Genomic DNA, 23,838 nt, shown 5'->3' on the forward strand with positions numbered 1-23,838 from the left:
TCAAATTTAATTTAATTAAATATGGTAACTTCTAAATAATCGCATTTTTGCGTTACAACCATATTCATAGGAGACATCGTATGAGATAGGGTCCTCATACAGGCGGCTCCTTCATAAATAATTCTTATATTACTACTAATACGACTTATGTATAATTTATAAGAACGAATAAAGCTTTACTCAGCATGCAAATATTCTCTTGTAGAGTATAAGAAAATTAATAATGTTATGATGCATAAGTTCAAGGTTAGAATAGAATTTAATCACAAGTGTACAGAGTTTTACCAAATGAAAAGTAAGTAACTCAAATTACTTCAAATAGCAATGTATTTGAAATGAAAAAATAGTTTCATAATTATGGATTATTTATTTAATTAAATAAAAAAAAAATCATTGAACAACTTTTAATACCAAGGATTCCTGTCCATTTATTTGTATGTTTTCAGCTTCGAATATATCCCTGAAAATGAAAACAACATATTTAAAAAATTACGTCTTATTTTAGCTTAAGTTTATTGTACAGTTGCTTACATTGTAATTACATGTTTGTGCTACAAACGCGTAAGCCTACTTTGTATCTGAAAGCCACTAATTTGCGGTTACGCAGAGAGGCAAGCCAACCTTTCGTAGCAAAAGGTATCTCACTAAAAGCCATGAATTTGTAAATGGTTCCTAATCTCGGAACTATTTAATTCATAATATTTAAGCCTCAAATTTGATATCCAATTATTCCCCTATCTGTCTATTTTGCACACTCAAGGATAAACTTTTAAGTAGCAATTAGAAATGAATTCAAAGTTTTTGTGATTAAACTTTTTGTTAAAATAAACGTTACTTTAATAAATGTAGTATTTCTGCAAACGGAGAAAAGACCGTTATATTTACCCTGCAGTCTTCGCCGACTGGACACTACTAACGATGACTTCGAGTTGCCCTGTGACATTTTCAAAGTAGGTCAAGTCTAAATTGTAAATTTCATCTCTGAAATTAATAACCGCCACGTAGATCTCACCATCGTGCCACCTAGAAAATAAATTGAAAACCATTTTAGAAATAATATAGCAACACGTTAAATAAGTAATTATTTTATTGAGATAATACGTTAAAAACACAAATTAATACATTTTTTTTTATTATTACAAAATGACATTTATATTTTTTAATCATTTCATATCCCTACAGTACTATATAAGTGCTTCTCTCTACTAGCACAAAAACTAAATCCTACCATCATAGTGCAATTTCATTTTAACTTTAGTCACAATAGATTTGGCATGCCTTAATCAGTATTCATTCAAAGCAAAAATAACCAACCTTTTAAAAGCCAGTACGTCTGAATTGAGCGCGACGGAATCGTACCGTCCGTGACTAAATGCAGGCTCTGTTCTCAGTTTAGCCAAGGCCTTGTACACATTTAGATGACTCCTCTCTGTTGTTCGTTGAACTTCAACATTCAAAGTCTCGTAACCTTCAGCTACTGGTAACCAAGTTTTATCAGCTGTTGAGAATCCTAAGAAACAAAAATTAAACGTTAGAAAACGAAGACAATGTAGAGAGTTAAAAATTAACAAAATTGTATATGTAAATTTAACATTACCAGCATTTTTATCGGCACTCCATTGGAACGGTGTTCGCTCGGGATCTCTGGATGCAGTCCAATAGTTTATAGGGTCGTCAGTGTTGCAGCCGCTAGGATCCACCGTATCTTCCCAACTCACGTAGCCGTCTTTCATGCCAATTTCTTCACCCTGAGAAATTTAAAAACGTAATTTTCAATTTTATCGATAAGATTGTTAAATAATATATACAAAATAAAAATAAACAGTCACCATATATGTAACAGCCACGCCTGGTAGTAAAAGCACTAGTATATTAATACCATCAACCAGCTCTGGACTAAATCTTGAAGCAACTCTGCTCTTATCATGGTTTCCAGCCTGAAAAAAACATGTTGGAAAAATAATGGTCGGTACTGGGCGTACTATAATACATAACAGTGTTTCTAGACAGCAGTACTTACCACCCAATTAGACATCTTGTCAATTGGTTTAAAAGTTAAAAATTTATCAATAGCATATTTAATTTCTGCAGCGGATGATGATCCATCGACATCCGATATCAAAACAAAGTTAAATGGCATATGAGCACCATCCCGTTCACCTTCGCCAAAATATCTCATTATAATATCTGGACTTCCATAAGCTTCTGTCATCATTACTCTGGTAAATCCATCTGTTTCTTTAAACTCATCAAATACATCCCTCCATTGATAGACCATATCATAAGTTTCGTCTTGGTTTATCGTATAAATGTGATTTAAATAATCGTAACTGTCAGGATCTTCAGAATTCCCAGACAGTGGTTCATCAGGATATTTCCCACCAAATTCCTCCTTATTTACTTCGAATAAATGTGTTATAGCATCAACTCGGAAACCAGCTACACCTTTGTTTAACCAGAATCGTATAACATCTTTCATTTCTTCAACAACAGCTGGGTTTCTGTAGTTAAAATCTGGCTGACCGATAACGAATTGATGCAGGTAATATTTACCAACTTCTTCTCTGTATTCCCAAGCACTTTTACGGAATACGCTAACCTGTTGAAAAAATTTATCACACTGATTCTTTTATTTCTTACTTTACATTTTTAAAAATCTAACTAAACTATACTTCAAAGTTTTAATTGGATTTTATGAATTCAATAATAAAATATATTAATAGAAATTTACCCAGTTATTAGGTGGATGTAAAACTCCATTTTCGTCGACTACTCCATCTTCCCACACAAAATAATCAAAATATTTCTCATGGCCCTTCAGAGCCTCTTCAAACCAAACGCTCTCGTTACTTCCATGATTAGGCACGAAATCCAATACAATTTTAATATCTACGAAAAAAACAAAAAATGATATAAAAACACTTATTATTTAATACATTTGACACTTGTATTTATTTTTATTTATGGCTCGGTGTTTTTTTTTTTTTCAAATTAAATCTGCGTTTAGTTTGGAGATGTACTTATATCCTAAAACTTACAAAACATCTTTCTACTTAATATATTTTACCTAGTTCGTTAGCTTTTGCCATCAAGTTGTCAAAATCTTCCATTGTCCCATATTCATCGTGGACATCATAAAAATCGGAAATATCATAACCGAAGTCGTACATCGGTGATTTGAACATTGGGGACAACCATGTCGCTCCCACGCCGAGTTCTTTCAAATATTCCAACTTGGAAGTTATACCTGAAAAATCCAAAGACTTAATACTTTTGAAGTTACAAATTCAATGGCTTATAAAAGACTTATTTTATAGAAAAATACAATAAAACATTAAATTTAAGTTAATAACAATGTTAGAATTATACGGTGAATTTGAAGCTAAAACTTAAAAACATAAAGTATACTTAGAATCAAAATGTTATAAACAAAACAGAAAATAAGCCGATAGAAGACTTTTTTAAATTCTATGTGATAAGATACATTTACTAAGAATTTTTATATTAAGAAAAATCTTATATGAAATCAGAATTAATATAGAAACTTACCATTAAGATCACCAACACCATCACCATCGCTATCCATAAAAGATCTCGGATAAATTTGATAGAATATAGTTTTCTCCCACCAATCCAAATCTCGGGCATTTTTCGTCGCTTTTGTAAGTAAAAATAGCAACGGCAGAATGTAAATACTTCTCATTTTTAACCTAATAAAACAATTAGTCATGGTTTTTTTAATAAATTGAGTGTTTTTTAATATAGTTGCACAAAAACATACCTCATGATCCCGGTCGTCTAATGCACTTTAAAACTTTAATCTATCTTATATACTTAAAGATTGAGAGAGAAATATCTAAGAGATTGTGAAAGACTTTAGGAGTATTGAATAATCTGATAAGATGGAATCCACATCGCAACTAAAATGATATGAAAAATAACCTAACAACTGTTGTTATTTGAGGATTTTCAAACTTTAACCACCTTACAATTATAATAAGAGAAGAACGACCTTTAGCAACGAAGATACGAAGAAGAAGACAATAAGATATTGCATGATGCATTTAGTTTTTGATTTGGTGTTTAACATTAAAAATCGTAAGTATTTCGGAAGCAATACTCTTGTTGCTAAGTGGTAAGCTTGCGCGAGAGTAAAGCGGATTTCTATAGCGACTTATGTTCGGAAGCAATACTCTTGTTGCTAAGTGCCAAGCTTGCACAAGAGTCAAGCGGGTGTACCATAGTGAATTATGGTTTGCGGAGGAAATCTTGAGACGTTATATTTTACTGGTCAAATTACTTTGAAGAACTAAAATCAAATAGACTATTCAGTTATCTTTTACGTAAATATACGTCTGCTAGTTTACTACAAGGTTTTCGAAGTGCACTTTGCTATTCTGCATAATTATAACTAAAAATTAATAATAAAGAGGTGAATGAATAGGTGAAAAATTACTAATAATTAGCACGTTTAAGTATTTAGTATCGCCTCTTAATACTACGTGGGTGTATTGACAAGAATTAATTTATTTGTTAAAAATGTTACGCTTGATGTTTCTTAATCTATCCAGGCATTTTACTTAACAAAATGTACATCAATATTCATTACAACATTTGCAATAAGTAATATTTTGTAAACGAGATTTTCCTTAATCCATCGCTATTAAAATAAAATACCAAAGGCATTGAAACATGACTTTATTTACACACAAATTGTATTGCTTAGATCTAGATCAAACGTTTTAAACATTATTAATTTATGCATTGTGATTTTTACAAGTGCTTGAGAACGAGTCCTTCAAAGCCAACGACCGGTACAGCTGACGCAGGATACGTATCTCTGTAATCAAACCAATAACATTTTATTCAAATATTCTTTATTCTAATAGTAATCAGTATGATAAATAACATAATATTATTTAACATACTGATATAGTAACTAAGACTGTTTTACAAGTATATCTGTTGGTTTGATAATTAATTCTCGAGATATTAAATTTTATAATTAAATAATTCTTTAGAAGTCGTTTGACCGAGGGAAGTTTTACTCAATAAAATTTAACGACTTAAATGTTATTTGTTGTGTTGCAAACTTACCCCTCGTCTTTAGATGACTGTATGCTGCTAAGAACAACGGTAACATCTCCGTCAATATTTTCGAAATAAGTCAAGTCCAAAGTATACTCATTCTCCCTCATGTTCACTACCACTAAATAATATTCCCCTTGATACCATCTGAAAAGTTTATCACATCTTTAATCATGGCCATGTTCCAGTTCAAAATATTACCTTCGAATCGCATGTTTTCATTCTGAGGCATAAACGGAATTTTAGTGAGTGTTGAAACATGAAACGTAATATTTTCGGTACTGTCCTGAGATATTCTGAGGAAGAGATAGTAAAATATTGGTACCTTCTAAAAACAAAAACATCGTTGTTTAAAGCCAAAGAGTCATAGCGACCCAATCTGAAGACATCATCTCGGCGCAGATCAGCAAGCGCCTGGTAAACTTTTAAATGAGATTTTTCTGCCGCCTTCTGAACTTCGACATTCAATGTCTCGTATCCCTTTGCAACTGGCAGCCAAGTTTTCTCAGCGGTAGAGAACCCTGCATGTTTTATAATAAAGTTTAGAAGTGCATGCACTCTAAGTAAATTGTTTCATACTTTTTTTTTTCAAACAAATCAAATTATATTTCTGATATTGTTTTATAACAATAAAATACGAATTTCAAATCTACGTCTGTTACTAAAGATTTAAAATTGGTTACCGGCATTTTTCTCCGCATTCCAGTGGAATGGAGTCCTTTCCGGATCTCTGGAGCTTTTGTAGTAATTGATTGGGTCATTTGTATTACAACCAGAGGGATCAACCGTATCCTCCCAGCTTACCTCGCCGTCTAACATGCCAATTTCCTCTCCCTTTAACATTAAATATTAATTTCTTTTATCTATTAAATATAATATTTGTGTTGAATCAAATAATTTTAATTTATTTGTATTTTTAAATACCATGTAAGTAACTGCAACACCTGGAAGTAATAGGACGATCATATTGATTCCATCAACCAACGAAGAACCGTAACGTGACGCCATGCGACTATTATCATGATTCCCAACCTATAACCGATAAGATACAACTATCAATATGTTGACAAAATAACATACTTCAAAAAACACTTGTTTAGAAAAATTCTTACCACCCAGTTGGCCATCTTATCTACTGGCTTGTAAGTCAAGAACTTATCTACAGCCCGTTTGATATCAGCAGCTGACGAGGAGGCATCCACATCGGTTATCAAGTTAAAATTGAAAGGCATCTGAGCCCCCTTTCTCTCTCCTTCGCCATAATATCTTACAACATTTTGTATTGTCGCGTACACTTCTGTCATCATTACTCTTTCTAAACTATCTTGCGCAGATATTTCATCAAATATATCACGCCATTCGTATACCATATAATACGTTTCATTTTGGTCTTTTGTGTAAATATGCGATAGGTAATCATGAGAATCTGGATCGACATCAAGTCTGCCAGAGAAAGGCTCATCTGGATATTTACCATCGTATAGGTCTTTGTTTACTTCGAATAAACAATTTACAGCATCAACTCTAAACCCAGCAACACCTTTGTTTAACCAAAATCTAATTATATTCTGCAACAATGATTGTCAAATGATTCACCCTACAATTTTTGATCAAGTAAACATTTTGAGAAGAAAAACAAACCTTCATTTCTTCAACGACTTCTGGGTTGTGAAAGTTCAAGTCGGGCTGTCCGACAACAAACTGATGCAAATAGTATTGTCCAACTTCTTCTCTGTATTCCCAAGCGCTTCCTCGGAAATGACTTCTCTGTAAAGCAAAGACGTATTTCAAACCATGTCATAATTCAATTTAGATTCATAAGCGTAATACTACCATAACATAACTACAAAGAAAGTGTATAATTTACCCAATTATTTGGTGGCTGCATATTCCCATCTTCGTCAATCACACCGTCTTCCCAAACGAAATAATTGTAATATTTTTCGTTACCGTTCAGTGCTTCTTGGAACCACATACTTTCATTTGAAGTATGGTTTGGCACCAAATCTAATATTACTTTTAAATCTAAAAGAATAATTAGATATTTACAGCATTACTTTTATCAAAAGTTACGGACATTTCTATAAATGCATACATAACTATAGGCGTAAAATCTTTCTTCACTTGATATGTTATTTTTAAGTTCTTACCTAATTCATCGGCTTTAGCTACTAAGGCTTCGAAATCTTCCATTGTACCGTATTCATCATGAATAGCGTAGAAATCTGATATGTCGTAACCGAAATCGTACATTGGTGATTGGAAGATTGGTGAGAGCCAAACTGCCCCCGCACCAATCTCTTTCACATGTTCTAATTTTGAAGTAATACCTAAACATAATTTAAAGAAATTAGCTAGCTTTAATTTTCTTTTAAAATTTGTTTGCCAATTCATACTTTACCATTAAGGTCTCCAATTCCATCATTATCACTGTCTGCAAATGATCGGGGGTATATTTGATAAAAAATGGTATTTTCCCACCACTCTAGACCATTATTTTCATTCTGCTTTATTACATTACCACTAGATAAAATAATAAAAAGTGGCAAAAAAATTAATGACCTCATTTTCGGTCGCTACCACCACAGTCGAAGATAGAATGTTAAAAAACAATACAGAGAACGCAGGAAATTAATGATACTTGAGCCATTTCACTATTATCAATATAGATTGTCGCCTGCGTCCCAGATAAAAACTTTTCCATTGACAACAATATCGCAGTGGCAAATAATCCTACTAACTTGAATACAATAAGTTTAGTATATTAAGATGTATTGAAAATGAATAGAAAGATGTAGATTGATAATGAAGGTATAATAATGAATGAATAAGATATAATAAGAATAATAATAAAGGTAATCTATCTGAGAATAATTGTCGTAACTTTCATAACTTCAAGTCTTTTTATTGCTACTAAATAATACGTAATTGAAAATCCCAATTTAGTACAAACCATCAAATAACATATGTTCATACGCAAAGAATGAGATATCCCATCGGACATAAAAATCAACAAACATAAAGATGATTTGCCGTGCATAGTACAGATAAGGTGAGGATGTAGATTTCACAATGAGAGTAATATACAATGTCAATCATGCTATAGTAGATAAAATGTTATCTGTATTGGATTGTTTACCACTTATCCAGAGTGTAGAAGGCATTACAGACCTTGTTTTAGTAAAGTATCAGAATTAAAATAAATAAAATAACGTTACGATCAAACAATTTAAAATGTATTATAAAAAGACAAAAGTACATAGTTCCAAAATAATGCCGGAAACATAAAAAATCATAGAATATAATGTCTCATCATACGGAAAAGAAATATTTAAACTTGCATCCGTAGAACTAAAGCTTCGTCTGCGGATAAATCCAAATATGTCGCCAAAACATTATCACTGAAACATAAAACAATGTAAAAGTCTTTATAAGAACTCTATAAGTTAAAGTAGAAACGTTTATTTCAATTACCTGTAAGAACGTGACGACTGAACGCTACTGGCTTCGACCTCCAGCTGACCAAAAATTAAATCAAATACCGTCAAATTAACGATCTGGTAAGATTTGCCCAAATTCATTACTATAACATAGGTATCGTCGTTGTACCACCTGAAACGGGGATAATAAAAAGTCTATTACTAAAAACAAATCAAAATCTTACTAATAACATAAATACGAAAGTTTAGATGGATGGATGGATGTTTGTTAGACTTTGTAGCCTAAACGGCTGAACGAATTTCGATGAAATTTAGCATAGATGTAGAGAATAATCTGGAAGAACACACGCGGACGGAGTCGCGGGCGAAAGCGAGTTATAAAATAAAACTTTGAAATCAAGTCAATCAATACTGAGGAATTAAAAAGTGCAGAAAATGTATCGAAGCATGCAAATCTGACTAAAAGCAATACAGTAGGTTATTAAGACTACCGATTACCAGTATTTAAACATATTAATAACAAGCCAGTACCTTTTAAAAGCAAAAACGTCTTGGTTAATAGCCAGTGATTCAAAACGGCCCAAACGAAATGCAGGCCGAATACGCAGGTTACTTAGTATCCGATAAACTTGATAATGCGATCTCACAGCATTTCGTTGGATTTCTAAATTCAAATTTTCGAAACCATCTGCCACTGGTAGCCATGTTTTGGCTGCAGTTGAAAATCCTGGAAAAGGTGTATACAATATTAAAAATATCATATCTATTGTTTTTGCAAGTTCATTTCACAAACAATGAGAATAATTTCAAATACAAATTTTTCTGTTTAATCAAACACGTTGATGTTTTTGTATACATCTATGATTTACCTGCATTTTTGCCATTGTTCCACTGAAATGGCGTCCGCACGGGGTCACGTGATACATCAATAAAGTTCACCGGATCGTTCGTGTTGCAAGCTTGCGGATCCTTCGTTTCAACCCACGGTACAAATCCATTTATCATTCCTATCTCCTCGCCCTGTACAACAAAATAACAAGCAGAAGTTTGGACATATTCTGAATCAATTTGTTAGGTATAGTCAAGGATAGAAATCGGTTCGTCGTTTTACTTTTTAAAATAAAATTCACTTGATTAAAGGTTATGAAAATTTAACAAAATTGAGATCAGATATAAAAGTTACTCAAAATAACCGGTTGGTATTTGCTTGTTTGCAATTCCCGTATTAATTTAAGATTAGTATTCAAAAGATATGTTAAAAATTGTTTCGAAACTTTAGTGTGAAATAGTGATGCTTACCATGTATGTAAAAGCTACCCCAGGAAGCAACAGAACAAGCATATTAAAGGCATCTACTAACTCTGGCCGAAAACGCGTCGCTAAACGGCTAGTGTCGTGGTCTCCTGTCTAGAACGATGCTATGATTATTTATATTAGCTTGGAATATTCATAGTCACTTATCCTTAATCTGTTGAACTGGTCTATGTGATCTGGAGGATTTAAATTCATCACAGAACTTACCACCCAATTTGCTGGTTTCCCCAAAGGCATGTACGAAATCCATAGATCTATGGCGTGTTTTAGATCTCTTGCATCCAACTCTTTCGAGGTTAGTTCATCTATTAGTACGGTGTTAACGGGAATGTGTGCTCCAAGGTGATAATTATCTCCGTAAAACCGTACCGCTGTTTTAATCGGACTCTTTGCTACTGTCATCATTATTCTATAGCAAAATAAATATTAAAATAATTGATTACAGTACATCTTAGCTCTAAAGAGTATTACTTGAGATATAGTACCTTGTAAAGTTATTTCTTACACTCATAGCATCGAACACATCCCTGAACTGCGCCACAATGTCAAAAGTTTCTTCCTGGTCTTTAGTATAAATGTGAAACAGATAGTCGTAATCATCGAAAACTGCTCCAGGCTTTCCGGTTTTAGGCTCGTCCGGAAACCGTCCACCGAATGTATCTTTGTCGGTTTCGAATAAATAGTTAACTGAACCCAATCTCATACCAGCTACACCTTTTTCTAGCCAGTATTTGACAATGTTCTAAAAAAACAAGAAAGTATTATCCGAAAGCCTATCGTTAGTTTTTTAAAAAGTATCTCAATTTTTTCCGTGACGTTGTATACCTTCATTTCTTCCGCTACCACAGGATTTCTATAATTTAAATCAGGCTCCGCAGGACTAAACTGATGAAGGTAGAACTGATCTCTGGCCTTTGAATACGTCCAAGCACTTTTCCGAAATACGCTTACCTTTAAAAGTATATCATCACTATGATCTTAGTTGTATTGTTATGTATTATTAATTAAGGATAACTAATATATCAGTATTTTCTCCTCACCCAATTATTCGGTGGCTGTCTTCTACCATCAGCGTCTATATGACCATTCTCCCAAACATACCAATCACTATAGTACTCATCTTTGTTAGATGACTTCATAAACCAATCACTTTCATTACTCGTATGATTAGGAACGAAGTCCAGAACAATTTTAATATCTAGAAAAATTTTCAACTTTACAATTCGATCAAATGTAAAATGCCACATTCCTAGCGATGTGAATAGTTAATATTATAAATGTAATCTTATTACTTACTTACATTACCAAATTAGTATTTTATAGGAAGTTTGAGAGTAGCCCCAGTGGTAGATAAAGTAAGGAGTAAAAGGTAAGCATCTTATGGGCATATTATGAGGAGGGATGAATCGCATGTAAGAAGGAGAACGTTAATTATTGGTGTGAAGGTACACCGGTAAAGGCAGACCTAAAAAAGATATGCATGGATCGCGTGAAAGGTGACGTGATGAAAAAAGCGCGATGAATGAAATGTATGATAGAGTTATGTGGAGGACAAAAACCTGTTGCGCCGACCTTACTGGAGTAGAATACGAAGGAAGATGATGACTTACTTAGATTGTTAGCTTTTTTAATGAGCTGTTCGAAATCTTCCAAGCTTCCGTATTCTGGCTGTATGGAGTAGTAGTCAGAAATGTCGTAACCAAAATCAAACATAGGAGATTTAAATATTGGTGACAGCCACGCCGCATCCACTCCAAGGTCTTTTAAATAATCCATACGTGATATGATACCTGTACCAAACATTATTTACATTAAGGATGGGAAAAGGAAATATCCTATTTATGTGCGTTTCCTCCTCCGCTATTGCGAATGTATGGACAGCGATCACTCAGCCATTTTGGCGGATTCAGGTGGCCGCCTACTCGTTTGCCACCATATAATGTAAAAAAAAATCTGGTGAATGTGCCTTAAACAAAAATTCAAATTCTTTGTTTGAGTCATGGAAAGTAATGGGTGCTGTATCTTTTCAAGTTCCTAATGTAACTTTCTTTTTTTACTCTTTACTTCGAAAACCATCAACCATCGCAAGTAAACTAACCTAAGTATTTGTATTCAGTCATTTTAGGTCATGTTACACGTTCCTTATTCTTTTCTATGTTTTTAATACGTTAAGAGACTGTCCCACACTTCTTGTAAATTGTCAGATAACAATCGAACGTATAAAAATGTGATGGAAGTATCGGATTTTGATACTTTATGTGACAGTGACGTCACTTTTAAGCTATCTGAGCCTCTATCAGCGAGCGGTGGGACAGGCCCTGAATTACAAAAAATTGTAGTTAATTACCATTTATGTCCCCTATCCCATCTCCATCACTGTCAACAAAGGATCTCGGATATATTTGATAGAATAATGCTGTTTCCCACCAATCAGTCCTTACGTTGACGTTTTCATATCTTGAGTAAACTCCAGTAACAAGTAGTAAGTTTATTATTATTTCTCTAACTGGAAATAATACTGGGATTTTTAAAAAATACAAAGTAATTCCACCTATTAAGTTATATTTTAATTCAACAGGTGTTTCGAAATTCAGTAGCTTCTTTTTTTAATCATTTCGTGTTATCTAAAAATTCTTTGAGACGTAATTGGAGTTAACGTCGCTTTGAAGTATAAATCCTTTGAAAGGGCCTTAATAATGTAGGATAAAGATACTTTTTATCAAACCTTTGAAGTAATTCTATGCTGTTTAGGAGATAATCACGACAAATATATTGAGTATTTTAGATAAATTAGTGAAAATTAGAATAGCAAAGATTTTAATTGCACTAGTTCATATAGGTATGTTATGCAAAAGAATACATTTTTAATATGCACTCAATGTCAATATCAAGTAGCACTAAGTAGTACTTTAAAATTTGGTTTTTTTCTTGTATCTTTAATATCTATATTATTATAATAAAGCGTAAACACACACTTCTTTGTTGCCTAAGATGTCAGCAATTACAGCATATTTTGGAATACTTTTTTTAATAAGTAGCCGTACATTTACGTCACGCCTTAGGCTATATATTTTCACGACATTAAACTTTGGGAGTAAATATTTTGGATAAAGACTCTAATATGGGAAAGAGACCATAAGTTGCTGCCAACATCAAGAAAGCAAGATTGACATGACAAATCATGTCATTTCAAAATGACATGATTTGACATTTTGCTATTGACAATTTGACAAATGTAGAAAAATAAAATCAAATTTTCATAATTCCATGCGGATGAATCCGCACGGGAACAGCTACGACTTACGAGTATATACAACAGTATACTTAGAAGAAACTAGATTCAATAGACTATTTAGGATATTTTTAATTTCTTCTCCAATCTTACAAAATTTGAGTTTTCAAAAACACTACATAATTTTGACGTTGAGTTTTCATTATTTTAAATACATTAAAAAACGCTTTTGATATCTTAATCATTAATTAGTTTTATACTTACATTTAACACGAGAACAAAAGTACATTTTCCACTACGACACAACACAATCTTTGGTACTACTTTCAAAACAATGAAATAAACCGAACACTGTTTTAATAGATTTTATAAGCCATTGTTTAAGATGTAACGTGAAAAATTATTTTGTATTATGATAGATTGTAATCTAAATTATCATTGTTATAAAATGAAATGTTATTAAACATTTAATGTGAATGTTATAATATTTACTTTACTACTCATCTAAGTTGAACAGCGAATTGGCGATTTCATATTTATTAATAGCGGGCGGACACCTTTGACTAAACTATCTCGCACAACTGTCGTGCGTTTGTCGATTGTTTCGCAGCCAATTCAACTGTTTAGTTGCACAACTAGTAGTGTGACCTCCATATAAGCTGATAGGAATCAAAGCGAGACTAAAGAGTAGTTTGATAGTTTAGTCAATGTTTACCCCATAAGAAATAGTTAGACACTATTTACATACGTGTTAAAACAGTTAAAGCTGAGACCACCGCTCATTCATACTTTCAACGACAACGTGGTTCTATCATCATCATCATTATTACCAGCTCACTGTACGTCCCCACCGAGGGAATCGAATCTACCCTAAGTAAGGGGGACTAGGCCAACAACGTGGTTGTATGGTTGACCATAAAATATGTATTTACACTGCTTTCGGTATAAGTTCTTTATTATTTATAATATTAGTATAAATTGGTCATATCGGTTAAAATGTACTTGAAATATTGTCTCTGATGTTTTCTTTTTCTTGTTCTTTCAAACTTTGTTAGTTGCCAAGTAAAAATAAATTAATAATATGATATTTGTTATTATTTGTGTTGGATGATTCTAATAATAACGTTTGTTTCAGGTAAGCATTTTAAGACGAATATCCAAGAGTAAGTTCGTATTTTAAGTTACCTACACAATAAATTTCCTTAACTCTAAGTAAATGAAGTAAATTTCAATGGCCTGATGAATTGGTAGCTTCTAAATTGAATGACAGGAGAATGATGTTGCAGAAATAGTAACTTTACTACAACAGCTTCTAAGTTAAAACAAGATCTCTATATCTGTAGAAAATGATGTAAATCTTTACTTAATGTTATAAAGAGGAAAGATTTGTATTTTTGTACGTATTAAAATAACTCAAAAACTACTGAGCTGATTTATAAAATTCTTACACCGTTAGAAAGGTAATTTATCTGCGAGTAACATAGGCTATATTTATTAATTTCACGTGGGCGAAGTCGCGAGCAACAGCTAGTATCTCATATAAAGACGGGAATACCAGTAAAATGGACTACCCCAAGGTACTTGCACGTGCTAGTTATGGTACACTGTTTGCACACATGCCAGTAAAACGGGAACGAAATCATATGAGATGAGACGTGTCAGTGTGATTTGTATCCCTCTCGACCCCCTCCTCTTTACTTGTATGTAACTGTCACTAAAACAAAGGTCATGCGAGCCAGCTTTTTGCAAATCTATTCCCGGCCTAACTGAAATGACATCTTATGTCTTAACTTAGTTTAATTTAGCTTAAAAATGTAAAAATTATTATACTCGTAGTTATTATGTAATGTTTAAGAAAATTTTGCGATCATTATATTTCTGTGAACGCTTTAAAAGGTATTCAAATGTCCAAAGCCACCCCAACTTCACGCAATTCTTTTAAATCGATCTGTTTTGCTTCATTATAGCACAGAAAGCGTGACCTCACTAGTTGAATAATAAAGACATCGTTGACGCCATTTTGCTGTTGACTGTTCTTTAATTCATTATACGTAAGCGATGACGCTTGTAGGCTACGCCTTGGTGCAGTTTTTTCCCTTACATTATGGTCCCTTAATGTATTTTGTCATTAGCAAGTACAGTTGCGCACGTAAGCTTAATGAGAATTAAATCTAACTTTTTTTTCTGTTTAATTTTGTCTTTAACGTATGGAACGGTACTATTTTTTTTTATGATAAACGTGCTGAAACGTGTTGCCTTGTATAATTTTTATTTTTTCACCAATTCCGAATCCCCACTAATGATGGGGTTTCCATTTATTTTATTACTAGCTTTCACCCGCGGCTCGGTCCGCGTGGAATAAAAAAAAAAGTGAGTGAGTAGCCATGTGTTCTTTCAAACTATTTTCTACGACTATGCTAAATTTCATTGAGACCCGTTCAGCCGTTTAGGTTACAAACTCTAACAATCATCCATCCATCCATCTAAACGCATTTATAATATTAATTAGAAGTTATATTAGATTAAATTACCTACTGATTCATTATTGTTAGGTTAAACTAAATTAAAAAAAAAAAGCAAAACTCATGTTACATAGTTCGGAAACGCATTTTAAGAATTTATCGAACCAAAAACACTACCGAATGGTTAAGTGTAATTGTTAAAATCAATTATTATTATTCTGTTCAACTGAAATCATCTCATCTGAATATTTAAAGTAACATTTATGCCTGTAACAAATACTTAATTAAAGGTATTTGCTTCACTAGGCGACATACGAGCTTAAAATTGGACCGCCTGACGGCAGATTAAACCTGGATTTAGCTATCTAGTGATGTAATCTCGTATTTAATCAAAGCTTTATTTAATAAAATTAATTTGTTACGAAAGAAATTTTTATTTTGCTGAACATTTGCGATTAATTAGAAAATATTTATACAGTAAACATGTCTATTTTTTCTAATGGCGGCACCGACTAGTTTCAGACCTATCGGGTTCAATGGCGGATCCAGGGTGGGTCATGGGGGTCATAACCCACCTCTTAGCTTGTTGGTCAAGAGACAAAATATATTTACATATTTCACATAGTCGTGGTCAAGTCAAGACCCCCCCTCCCCAGGTGCCACAGCTGGATCCGCCCTTGGTCGGGTTCATCTTCTTTACGGTTGTTATAGACTTTTATGTTTTATCTTGTTTTACATTACTAAATAAAGTCCCTTCATCGCTCAATAAAGTAAAACCTCTGTGTCCTCGGTAACCGAAATGGGTTATTTAACTATGAGAAAATTCACTCAATGGTTTGAAATAAATGTTTTGTAATTTGAAAATTTATAACAATAGAATAAACTCGTTAAGATATTGTGAAAGGTCTTTTTCTTTAACAGAATCGTCTCCAGGAAATTGATGAAATTGGAACGGGATCATAATCGGATTGTTAACGCTTACTCACCGAAGTATGAAAGCCTTCAAAGTTTTATGATTTTTTGACGATTTATTGTGTATTTCTCTTCCTTATATAATTATTTTGTAGATAAAAGACGTAAGATGTAGTTGGAACATCTTAAATAGTCTTATTTTATAACAAAAATCCGTTTATAAAAGATAATTAGTTATGTCGTTACAGAAATTTTAGTAGATTTAAGTTGCCAGCGTCGGTTTTTCCATCCAAATATGACGTGGGGGCCTTAGGAAAAGATTGAATGAGTATTTATTACGGTAGCGCGTACCATATTTCGACCACATCTTCACTTTCAGTAGTTAGTATCGTGGTCAAGCTCTAGTTTAAAAACTTAAGAAAAAAGATTTAAGCTACGAGTTACGTTGCTTAGGATTTATTATATAAAATCTTGTTGAAATTTAAACTTGAATGAATAATGACGAACAGTCTCGAAGACTCGTACGGTGCCCGTTCGTCTGATAAATTTAATTTATGAATTTACGACGTATGAAGAGAGTTCATATGCCTACTTACGTTTACTTAAGCTGTACTCAACGACGCTTATTATGAATTCATAAAGGAGTTCTAAGTATTGCGTCTTCATAACCATTATAAATGAATATAGCTGAAAGTGAAATTGAAAAATCAAGAAGTGAAACACGTTACCATTAAAATTGTTTTATTAATAATTAGCTGCGACTTCATCCGCTTGAAATTATGAAAATTGTATTTGACATCACATGATGACTACCTTGATGTTGGCAGCAACTTATGGTATCTTTCCCACATTAGGGTTTTTATGCAAAATATTTACCCCCTAAGTTCAATGGCGTTAAAATATATAGCCTAAAGGGTGACGTAAGTATAGGGCTTTTTATTAAAAAAAACATGCTATAATTGTTGACATCTTAGGCAACAAAGAAGTGTGTGTTTACGCTTTATTATGATAGTATAGACTGGCTTTCGTCCGCGAGTTTGTCCGCGGGGAATTAAAAAAAAGTAAATAACCTATGTGTTTTATAAAATTTCATCGAGATCCGTTGACAAGTTTAGGGTACACACTCTACAAAACATCCACCCATTCAAACTTTTCGCATTTATAACAATAAAAAAGTAAAATTATTGTTAATAATATTAGTTTATTAATTGGTGGAACTTAGATTACGTTTAAATGTTTTTTATTCTTAGATGTTTTATATTAAATTTTATGCTGCATTTAACAAGTGTGTTTATAAAGACGAATGTTTTGATGTAACTTTGCTAGATTTAAAAAAGTATATGGAGAAAATAGTGACAAAAATATTTTAAGAATTTTCGCTTTAAATTTTAACAGCTAGATATATGTTATTTTTAGTTTCTAAATTTCTATCTATATGTCTATTGACAAAAACTTATATCTACTAAATTCGGGTATTATCAAGAACGATTTGTTACAAGGGGAGATTGCTTTGTCGATGTTAAATTAACTTGGGTAACTTTGATCTCGTGAGGCGAGATAAAAAGAGAAGTCAATTCGTTTACTTTAGTATTTCTATTCTTCGCTTTTATAAGTATTTTTAGAAGTGATGAAGACTTCACACAATTCTTGGAATATAGAAAAAACATTTTTACTTTACTATAGAAAAAATATGTTAAGTTTTAATACCATATTTAAGATACCAGAATAAGAATAATAATCATACTTCGTACTATCTTACTAATCTTTAGAGCTCGCATACACCTTAGACTAAACTATCGCACAACTATTTAGTCGCGCTTTGATTAAACAGTTGAATTGACTGAGAAACAATCGACAATCGCACAACAGTTATGCGATAGTTTAGTCAAAGGTGTGCACGAGCACTAAAGTTTACAAAGTATGGACGAATGGTTGATGTTTGTTATTACATATCTCTAGTAATAGTATCTCGAAGAAAGGCATAAATGTAGAACACCTGGAAAAACACATACACTTATTATGTTTTTTAACTCCGCGCAGACGAAGTCGCGGGCAATAGCCACTTGTAAATAAAATTTGAATTTATTCATTTCAATGTTCCCGTCGAGCAGCGGGCAACGGCATTAAGAAGCTGTTCTGTCAAGCGGCTGCAAACTATTTGCAATTCAAATGAATCTCTACTCCGACGACCACGCGGTATTCAAGTATAACGAACGTATTTTCTTGCACTGCAGTTAGTATTTTGAAAATACATTCTAGAAAATAGAGTTAAAGAATGTCCACGAACTTAACTTTAACAAGTTCAGTGCGTAACAGGCCGATATCGGCCCGACGCGGTACTTAAGCTGGTGCGGTCAATGGAAACTAAGTCCCTACTAAGGAAACGATTATTTCAGGTGTACTCGTATATATTACATAAAACGTATTTATTATGTTTCCACAAAGGTGTAGCAATTTAATCTATCCTAGTGTCGGTGGGTCTAGAAAGAGCTGCCATGCACTAGCGGAAATATTGGGGGCGCATCTTAGCCCGCCCGCCGCACCAGGTAAAGATTATTTTGCCTCGGTGAACGTGTAAACATGCTAAATGGCTGGAAAACATGCCCATAATTAGCAAGTACACTGTTAGTATCTGGTACCAGGTATAGGCATCTGTAAACAATGTTTTTTTTTAATTGTTCACAACAGTGAGTATCTATTTGGACCCTATTATAGTGTCTTAAATATTTAAGTTTTAACGTTTAATCCTTTATATCATGACTCTAGTCTCTAGCGCCTGTTGTGTTGTTACGTTTTTACTTTATGAAAATAAATAGCTTAAACCAAAAATAAATGAAACTACAAAGTTATTGTTGAAAATTTTCATTCAATAGAAGTCAACAATAGTCGTCTGAGAAGCGACTATTTTCATCTTGTGGAGCGAATTGTTATTGTTATACTTAAGCCTTCTTGGTGAAGAAAATTTAGACAATAGACAAACGACAGTTGCTTTGGATACATTAATGCGCTTGGGTCTGTAAGTTTGTTTTAAGTTTATTGTAACTGTATTGTAAACACTAGCTTGTTAGTATTTGAATACGATTTTCTGTATTTTTGACCGACATAACAAAAGAAGGTGGTACTCAATGCGTCTGTATGTTTTTTTATGAGTGTTACGGCCCCATTATTTCGTTTGAATTTTGGAGTCAAAGACTACGACATAGTCAAATAGTTTTAATATTAAAAATTGGTAAGTGATATCGAAAAATTTTGGCTAAACGAATAATGTATCTTGTAGAGTTGAGCACGCGCACAATATTGACTAAACTATCGCACAACTGTTTACTCGCGCTTTGTTTCCTAAGTGCGCACACTATTCGATTTTTATTGTAAGTTATGCAACTAAACAGTTGAATTGGCTGGGAAACAATCGACAAGCGACAATTGCGATAGTTCAGTCAAAAGTGTGCTCTCTTAATTTTCAAATATCTAAGAACTTTCATTCAATTTCTAACTTTTTTTTACGTTAACAATATTGTTTTAATTAAAGGCCTATCGTAAATTATTCTTTTTCTTGTCGCGTAGTCGGTCAAAGTGTATAAGAAACGGTTAGTTTCAGAACAGAAGTATCCGCTTCATTACAACGCAGCAGAGCGAAGCTATCGCCTGAATAATGCATTATTGCTGCGTTTTGCTCAATGAAAACAAATGAATGAAAACAAATGAAACAAATTAATTTAGATATGATAGCTTATAGACATTTTATGGTATGGAAAATGGCTTGATGATGATGACTTAAAAAGTAGAACGAGGTTGAAGTTTGCAACTCAATAATCTGTCAGTAATTGTGACCCTTTAATGTGATTTTTACGAAATTATAAAGCAATCATATTACTCTTCTTAGCGTAGGTAAACAAAAATCCATCTCTACCATTCCTTTTGTATAAATGAAACAATACTTCTGTACAAATGTTTCGCCAATGAAAGCCAACGGTAAAATTCATGCGACGAAACATAAAGTAGTTATGAGAGAAATAATAAGGTCGCGATATTAAAATGTTATTGTTTTTTTTTATTGTTATACTGGATTTGTTTACTTCAGATCGTCATGGTATTGAAGTTTTATTATTAACTTTTATATAGGTTTCAGGATAGTTTTATAAAAAAAGACAGAAGCAGTTTTACTTTTTTATCTTATTTGAGTAATTATTATGTCGTTATCGATGTTGAATTAATCTATTCTAGTTGATCTGAAAAAGAGATCGATTAAATTAAATATATCATAAGAATAAAAATAAACTTATCATTTTAATTTATTACGTAACTGAATAAATATAAATACGCTTAACCTAAGATATATTTAAGTGAAACATGTGTAAGTATTACTTACATGCAATATATTTAATATTTTTTAACAGATTCTCGAAATAATTATCTTCATTTTTCTCTAAAAAATCAAGAAAGTTGATACAAAAATGCCAAATTATTATCACTTAAATCTAACTTACTCTTTTTAAGGGTTACTTACGATCTTCAAGTAATTCTTTTCCTGAAAATGGATATTAATTAAAAAAAAATAAAAAAAATCGATTTGATTTTAACACTTTTTAAATAAAAACTTACGAAACTTGTCAATATAATAGTCCTTTTCCATTTTGACTGAAAAGTTGTAAACACAATATTAATATATATTAATAATATTAATAATATTATAATAATCTTATTCCATTTATTAATCTAGATACAGTAATACTTACATAGTAAAGATTTGTATTCTTTTTTTGCTAATAAAACAAAATAAACATATTATTAAAACAAAAGACGTAAGCCTTATGACGTCATGAGTTCCGAACCTTCATTATATTTGAAACAAAAGGCTACTAGAATGCATACCTAATTTAGAGCGGGCGCTCCTTGACTAAACCATCGCACAACTGTTTTGCGATTGTCAATTGTTTCACAACTTCAACTGTTGGCACAACTAGAAATCGAATGTTGTACACTACTAAGGTCATAGGAATCAAAGCACGGCTAAACAATTATGCGATAGTTTAGTTTCAAGTGTCAAGTGTCTTTCACGGTCTCAAGAAACATATGTATTCTTTGTACAATTTCTCCCTAGCTGCAGGTAAGGAGCTGATGACCTTAGTGTTCCCTCTGTACGCTTTCTTAAAGAACATCAGCAATACTTACTTAAATCTTCTTCATCAGATGTCGATGATGATGAACTACTAGAACAATCCATTGCACTTATTCTTAACAAAATCTGTAAACATAATACAAGTAAAGTATTATTTCTGGCTATTGATAAATTTAGTATGCGCAAAACTGTTTAAGTAAAATTATTTAACATCTTTTATACATTTTAAACATTTACTATCAGAAAATCGTGTTTAACATTGTCATACCAATATAACGATAAAACCTTTTGGATACATCCTAAAAAAAACTAAAAGCCAGACTTCACATTAACTTAGGTGGAGTTAATCAAAGAACTGTAAAAAAATTCTGAATCCATAAAATATTAATCGATTTCTAATCTAGGGTGATAAGGTTTTAACTGGTTTTTTATTGTATGAAATGAACGTACCATTTCACTTCAGATATTCAATGAAAGAATTAAAAAAGCCAACGAAACTTCCGACACTTAATACAGGTGGATCATAAAACAAATGTTTTTTTATTTGAGTAAAAATTGTATAGGATTTATATTTTAATAGTAGCGCCTACTAATAATATATAGGCAAAAGTGCACAAAAGAATATATTGTTTTTTAAATTAATTATTTAAAATGAAATATTATTATGTACGCTAGCAAAATAACTACTAAGTAATATCAAATCAAAGTGAAAATGTAACACGATTTTCCACATTTTCATTTTAAAATCTCGGATAACAGCCTTGTAAAGATATCGTATAAGTCTACACGTGTGTTGCCTGAAGGCCTTATTTCCAATCTAATTGTTTACGAAATACGATCTATTAATCTATTAGAGTAGTCGTACCGTGCAAACAAACGTGCTCGCTTCTCTCCCTTACTAATTAAATCAGTTTATCAATTACTCCATTGAGTGTCCTTGTGTATACATTTTCAAGTCTATGTACTGACGCTGACAGTACAAAGATATACAAAATTTAAATGCAGTTTAAAATAGCATAAAAAAATAAAAAGATAACTTTAGACCTTATGGTTGTTATAATGGTTCTTGTATTTTAAGTTAAATAAATAAATAAATCTTAAGATTGAAACCTAAGATCTTTTTTGAGCAGTATAGAAAAGATTTTAAAAGTGGTCTATAACGTTGCCGCGTACATCAGCTACCTTCCCGTGAAATTCCGTCCAAATTTGCCGGACCATTTATGAGCTTACCAGCAACAAACGCAGCTTTTTAAACAGACAAATTAAAAAATATGTATTTTATGCTACATCATGTCCAAACATGTCTTTTCTCCAATATTCCAATTTTATAATATTCAATATGAAAAGGTGTCAAGAAAAAAAAAATTACACACCCTGTACACATTTTCTATTCCATTGTCGCCTCTGTAAGCTGGACAGAAATCTCATTTAAAGCGTCGTTGCGTTAATAAGAATGGTAGCGAGGTTATTTGTTTTCTGTAATCTTTTTCCCGACGACTATGCTTATCACGGCAACTTGTTTATCCAAGCACCTATTTATTATTCTTTGCGCAACATCCCGCTACAAAAATATGGTAAAGCTCCTTTAGAAAATGTTTCCTTAAGTGACGGATTATTTAAAAAGACGTGGCCTAAAATTTTGTTTGCACGTCGCCTATCTGTCGCTTTTAATTTTGTTTATAGACTTTAGTTACTTCGTTATTTGCATACATGTTTTTACTTTTATATTTTTTGTTGTGGTCGACTTTTAAATCACCACAGAAATATTCAGAATATTTTTTCTACTTAAATGTATTGATGATATCATTTGAGTACCTTGTAGATTATCTATTTCTCTATTGAATTTGACTTTGCTTATTCCAATATTGCTAGTTCAAGATGTTAAAAAGTTATGATTGTTTTTTATTACTCTTTGAATGTTAGTGTTGCCAGTATTTAAAAATTTACTTCGTAAGATATATCAATTTAATCAGAAAAATGCAGCCATCTGTTACTTTATTCTGATGGAATGAAATACATTTGAAAATAATAGATTTTATCATTACGTGGCTCATCAATCACCAATAAATGACACAGATAAATGATGTGACATGCAACGGAGGCGAGAAAACCTAAAAGCTCGCAAAATTTTAGTACAATGATAAATTTATTGGTTATTTTTATAGTTATACTAATATCATAAAGAGAAACATTTGATTTTTCGCTTTGAATATGCCCTGAAACTACTGAACCAATTTCAAAAATTATTTTGATATTAGAAAGCTACGTTGT

The 23,838-nt window shown here is 32.3% G+C and overlaps 3 protein-coding genes across 3 annotated transcripts in view; 1 reads left to right on the forward strand and 2 right to left on the reverse strand.

Annotated features, from left to right (window-relative positions):
* LOC106101389 (calcium/calmodulin-dependent 3',5'-cyclic nucleotide phosphodiesterase 1A) overlaps nt 1–23,838 on the forward strand; it is a 93,638-nt gene that overhangs the window by 21,053 nt on the left and 48,747 nt on the right. The gene's annotated exons all lie outside the window — the stretch shown is intronic.
* LOC106101390 (maltase A1-like) lies at nt 391–3,729 on the reverse strand. Its single transcript, XM_013280614.1, has 9 exons — nt 3,550–3,729; nt 3,068–3,247; nt 2,732–2,889; nt 2,021–2,599; nt 1,830–1,937; nt 1,598–1,748; nt 1,315–1,510; nt 886–1,023; nt 391–460 (listed from the first exon to the last, which is right to left on the reverse strand). Exons 1-9 carry the CDS (start codon nt 3,701–3,703, stop codon nt 391–393), a joined length of 1,734 nt encoding a protein of 577 aa, XP_013136068.1. The 5' UTR covers nt 3,704–3,729.
* LOC106101391 (maltase A1-like) lies at nt 4,684–7,714 on the reverse strand. Its single transcript, XM_013280615.1, has 10 exons — nt 7,490–7,714; nt 7,239–7,418; nt 6,956–7,113; nt 6,730–6,855; nt 6,201–6,656; nt 6,013–6,120; nt 5,772–5,922; nt 5,414–5,609; nt 5,098–5,235; nt 4,684–4,840 (listed from the first exon to the last, which is right to left on the reverse strand). Exons 1-10 carry the CDS (start codon nt 7,653–7,655, stop codon nt 4,774–4,776), a joined length of 1,746 nt encoding a protein of 581 aa, XP_013136069.1. The 5' UTR covers nt 7,656–7,714; the 3' UTR covers nt 4,684–4,773.

Source organism: Papilio polytes, unplaced genomic scaffold (assembly GCF_000836215.1).
Source record: "Papilio polytes unplaced genomic scaffold, Ppol_1.0 DF823991.1, whole genome shotgun sequence".
Lineage (NCBI taxonomy): Eukaryota > Metazoa > Arthropoda > Insecta > Lepidoptera > Papilionidae > Papilio > Papilio polytes.

Excerpts from the sequence above, each read along its gene's own strand:
- LOC106101391 (XM_013280615.1), bottom strand. The coding sequence starts at position 7,655 with ATGAGGTCATTAATTTTTTTGCCACTTTTTATTATTTTATCTAGTGGT. Across the intron at positions 5,610-5,771 it reads GAATGCGGAGAAAAATGCCG|GGTTCTCTACCGCTGAGAAA; the intron begins GTAACCAATTTT and ends TAAAACATGCAG. Across the intron at positions 5,236-5,413 it reads GATGTTTTTGTTTTTAGAAG|ATGGTATCAAGGGGAATATT; the intron begins GTACCAATATTT and ends TAAACTTTTCAG.
- LOC106101390 (XM_013280614.1), bottom strand. The coding sequence starts at position 3,703 with ATGAGAAGTATTTACATTCTGCCGTTGCTATTTTTACTTACAAAAGCG. Across the intron at positions 1,938-2,020 it reads ACAAGATGTCTAATTGGGTG|GCTGGAAACCATGATAAGAG; the intron begins GTAAGTACTGCT and ends TGTTTTTTTCAG. Across the intron at positions 1,749-1,829 it reads GCGTGGCTGTTACATATATG|GGTGAAGAAATTGGCATGAA; the intron begins GTGACTGTTTAT and ends TAAATTTCTCAG.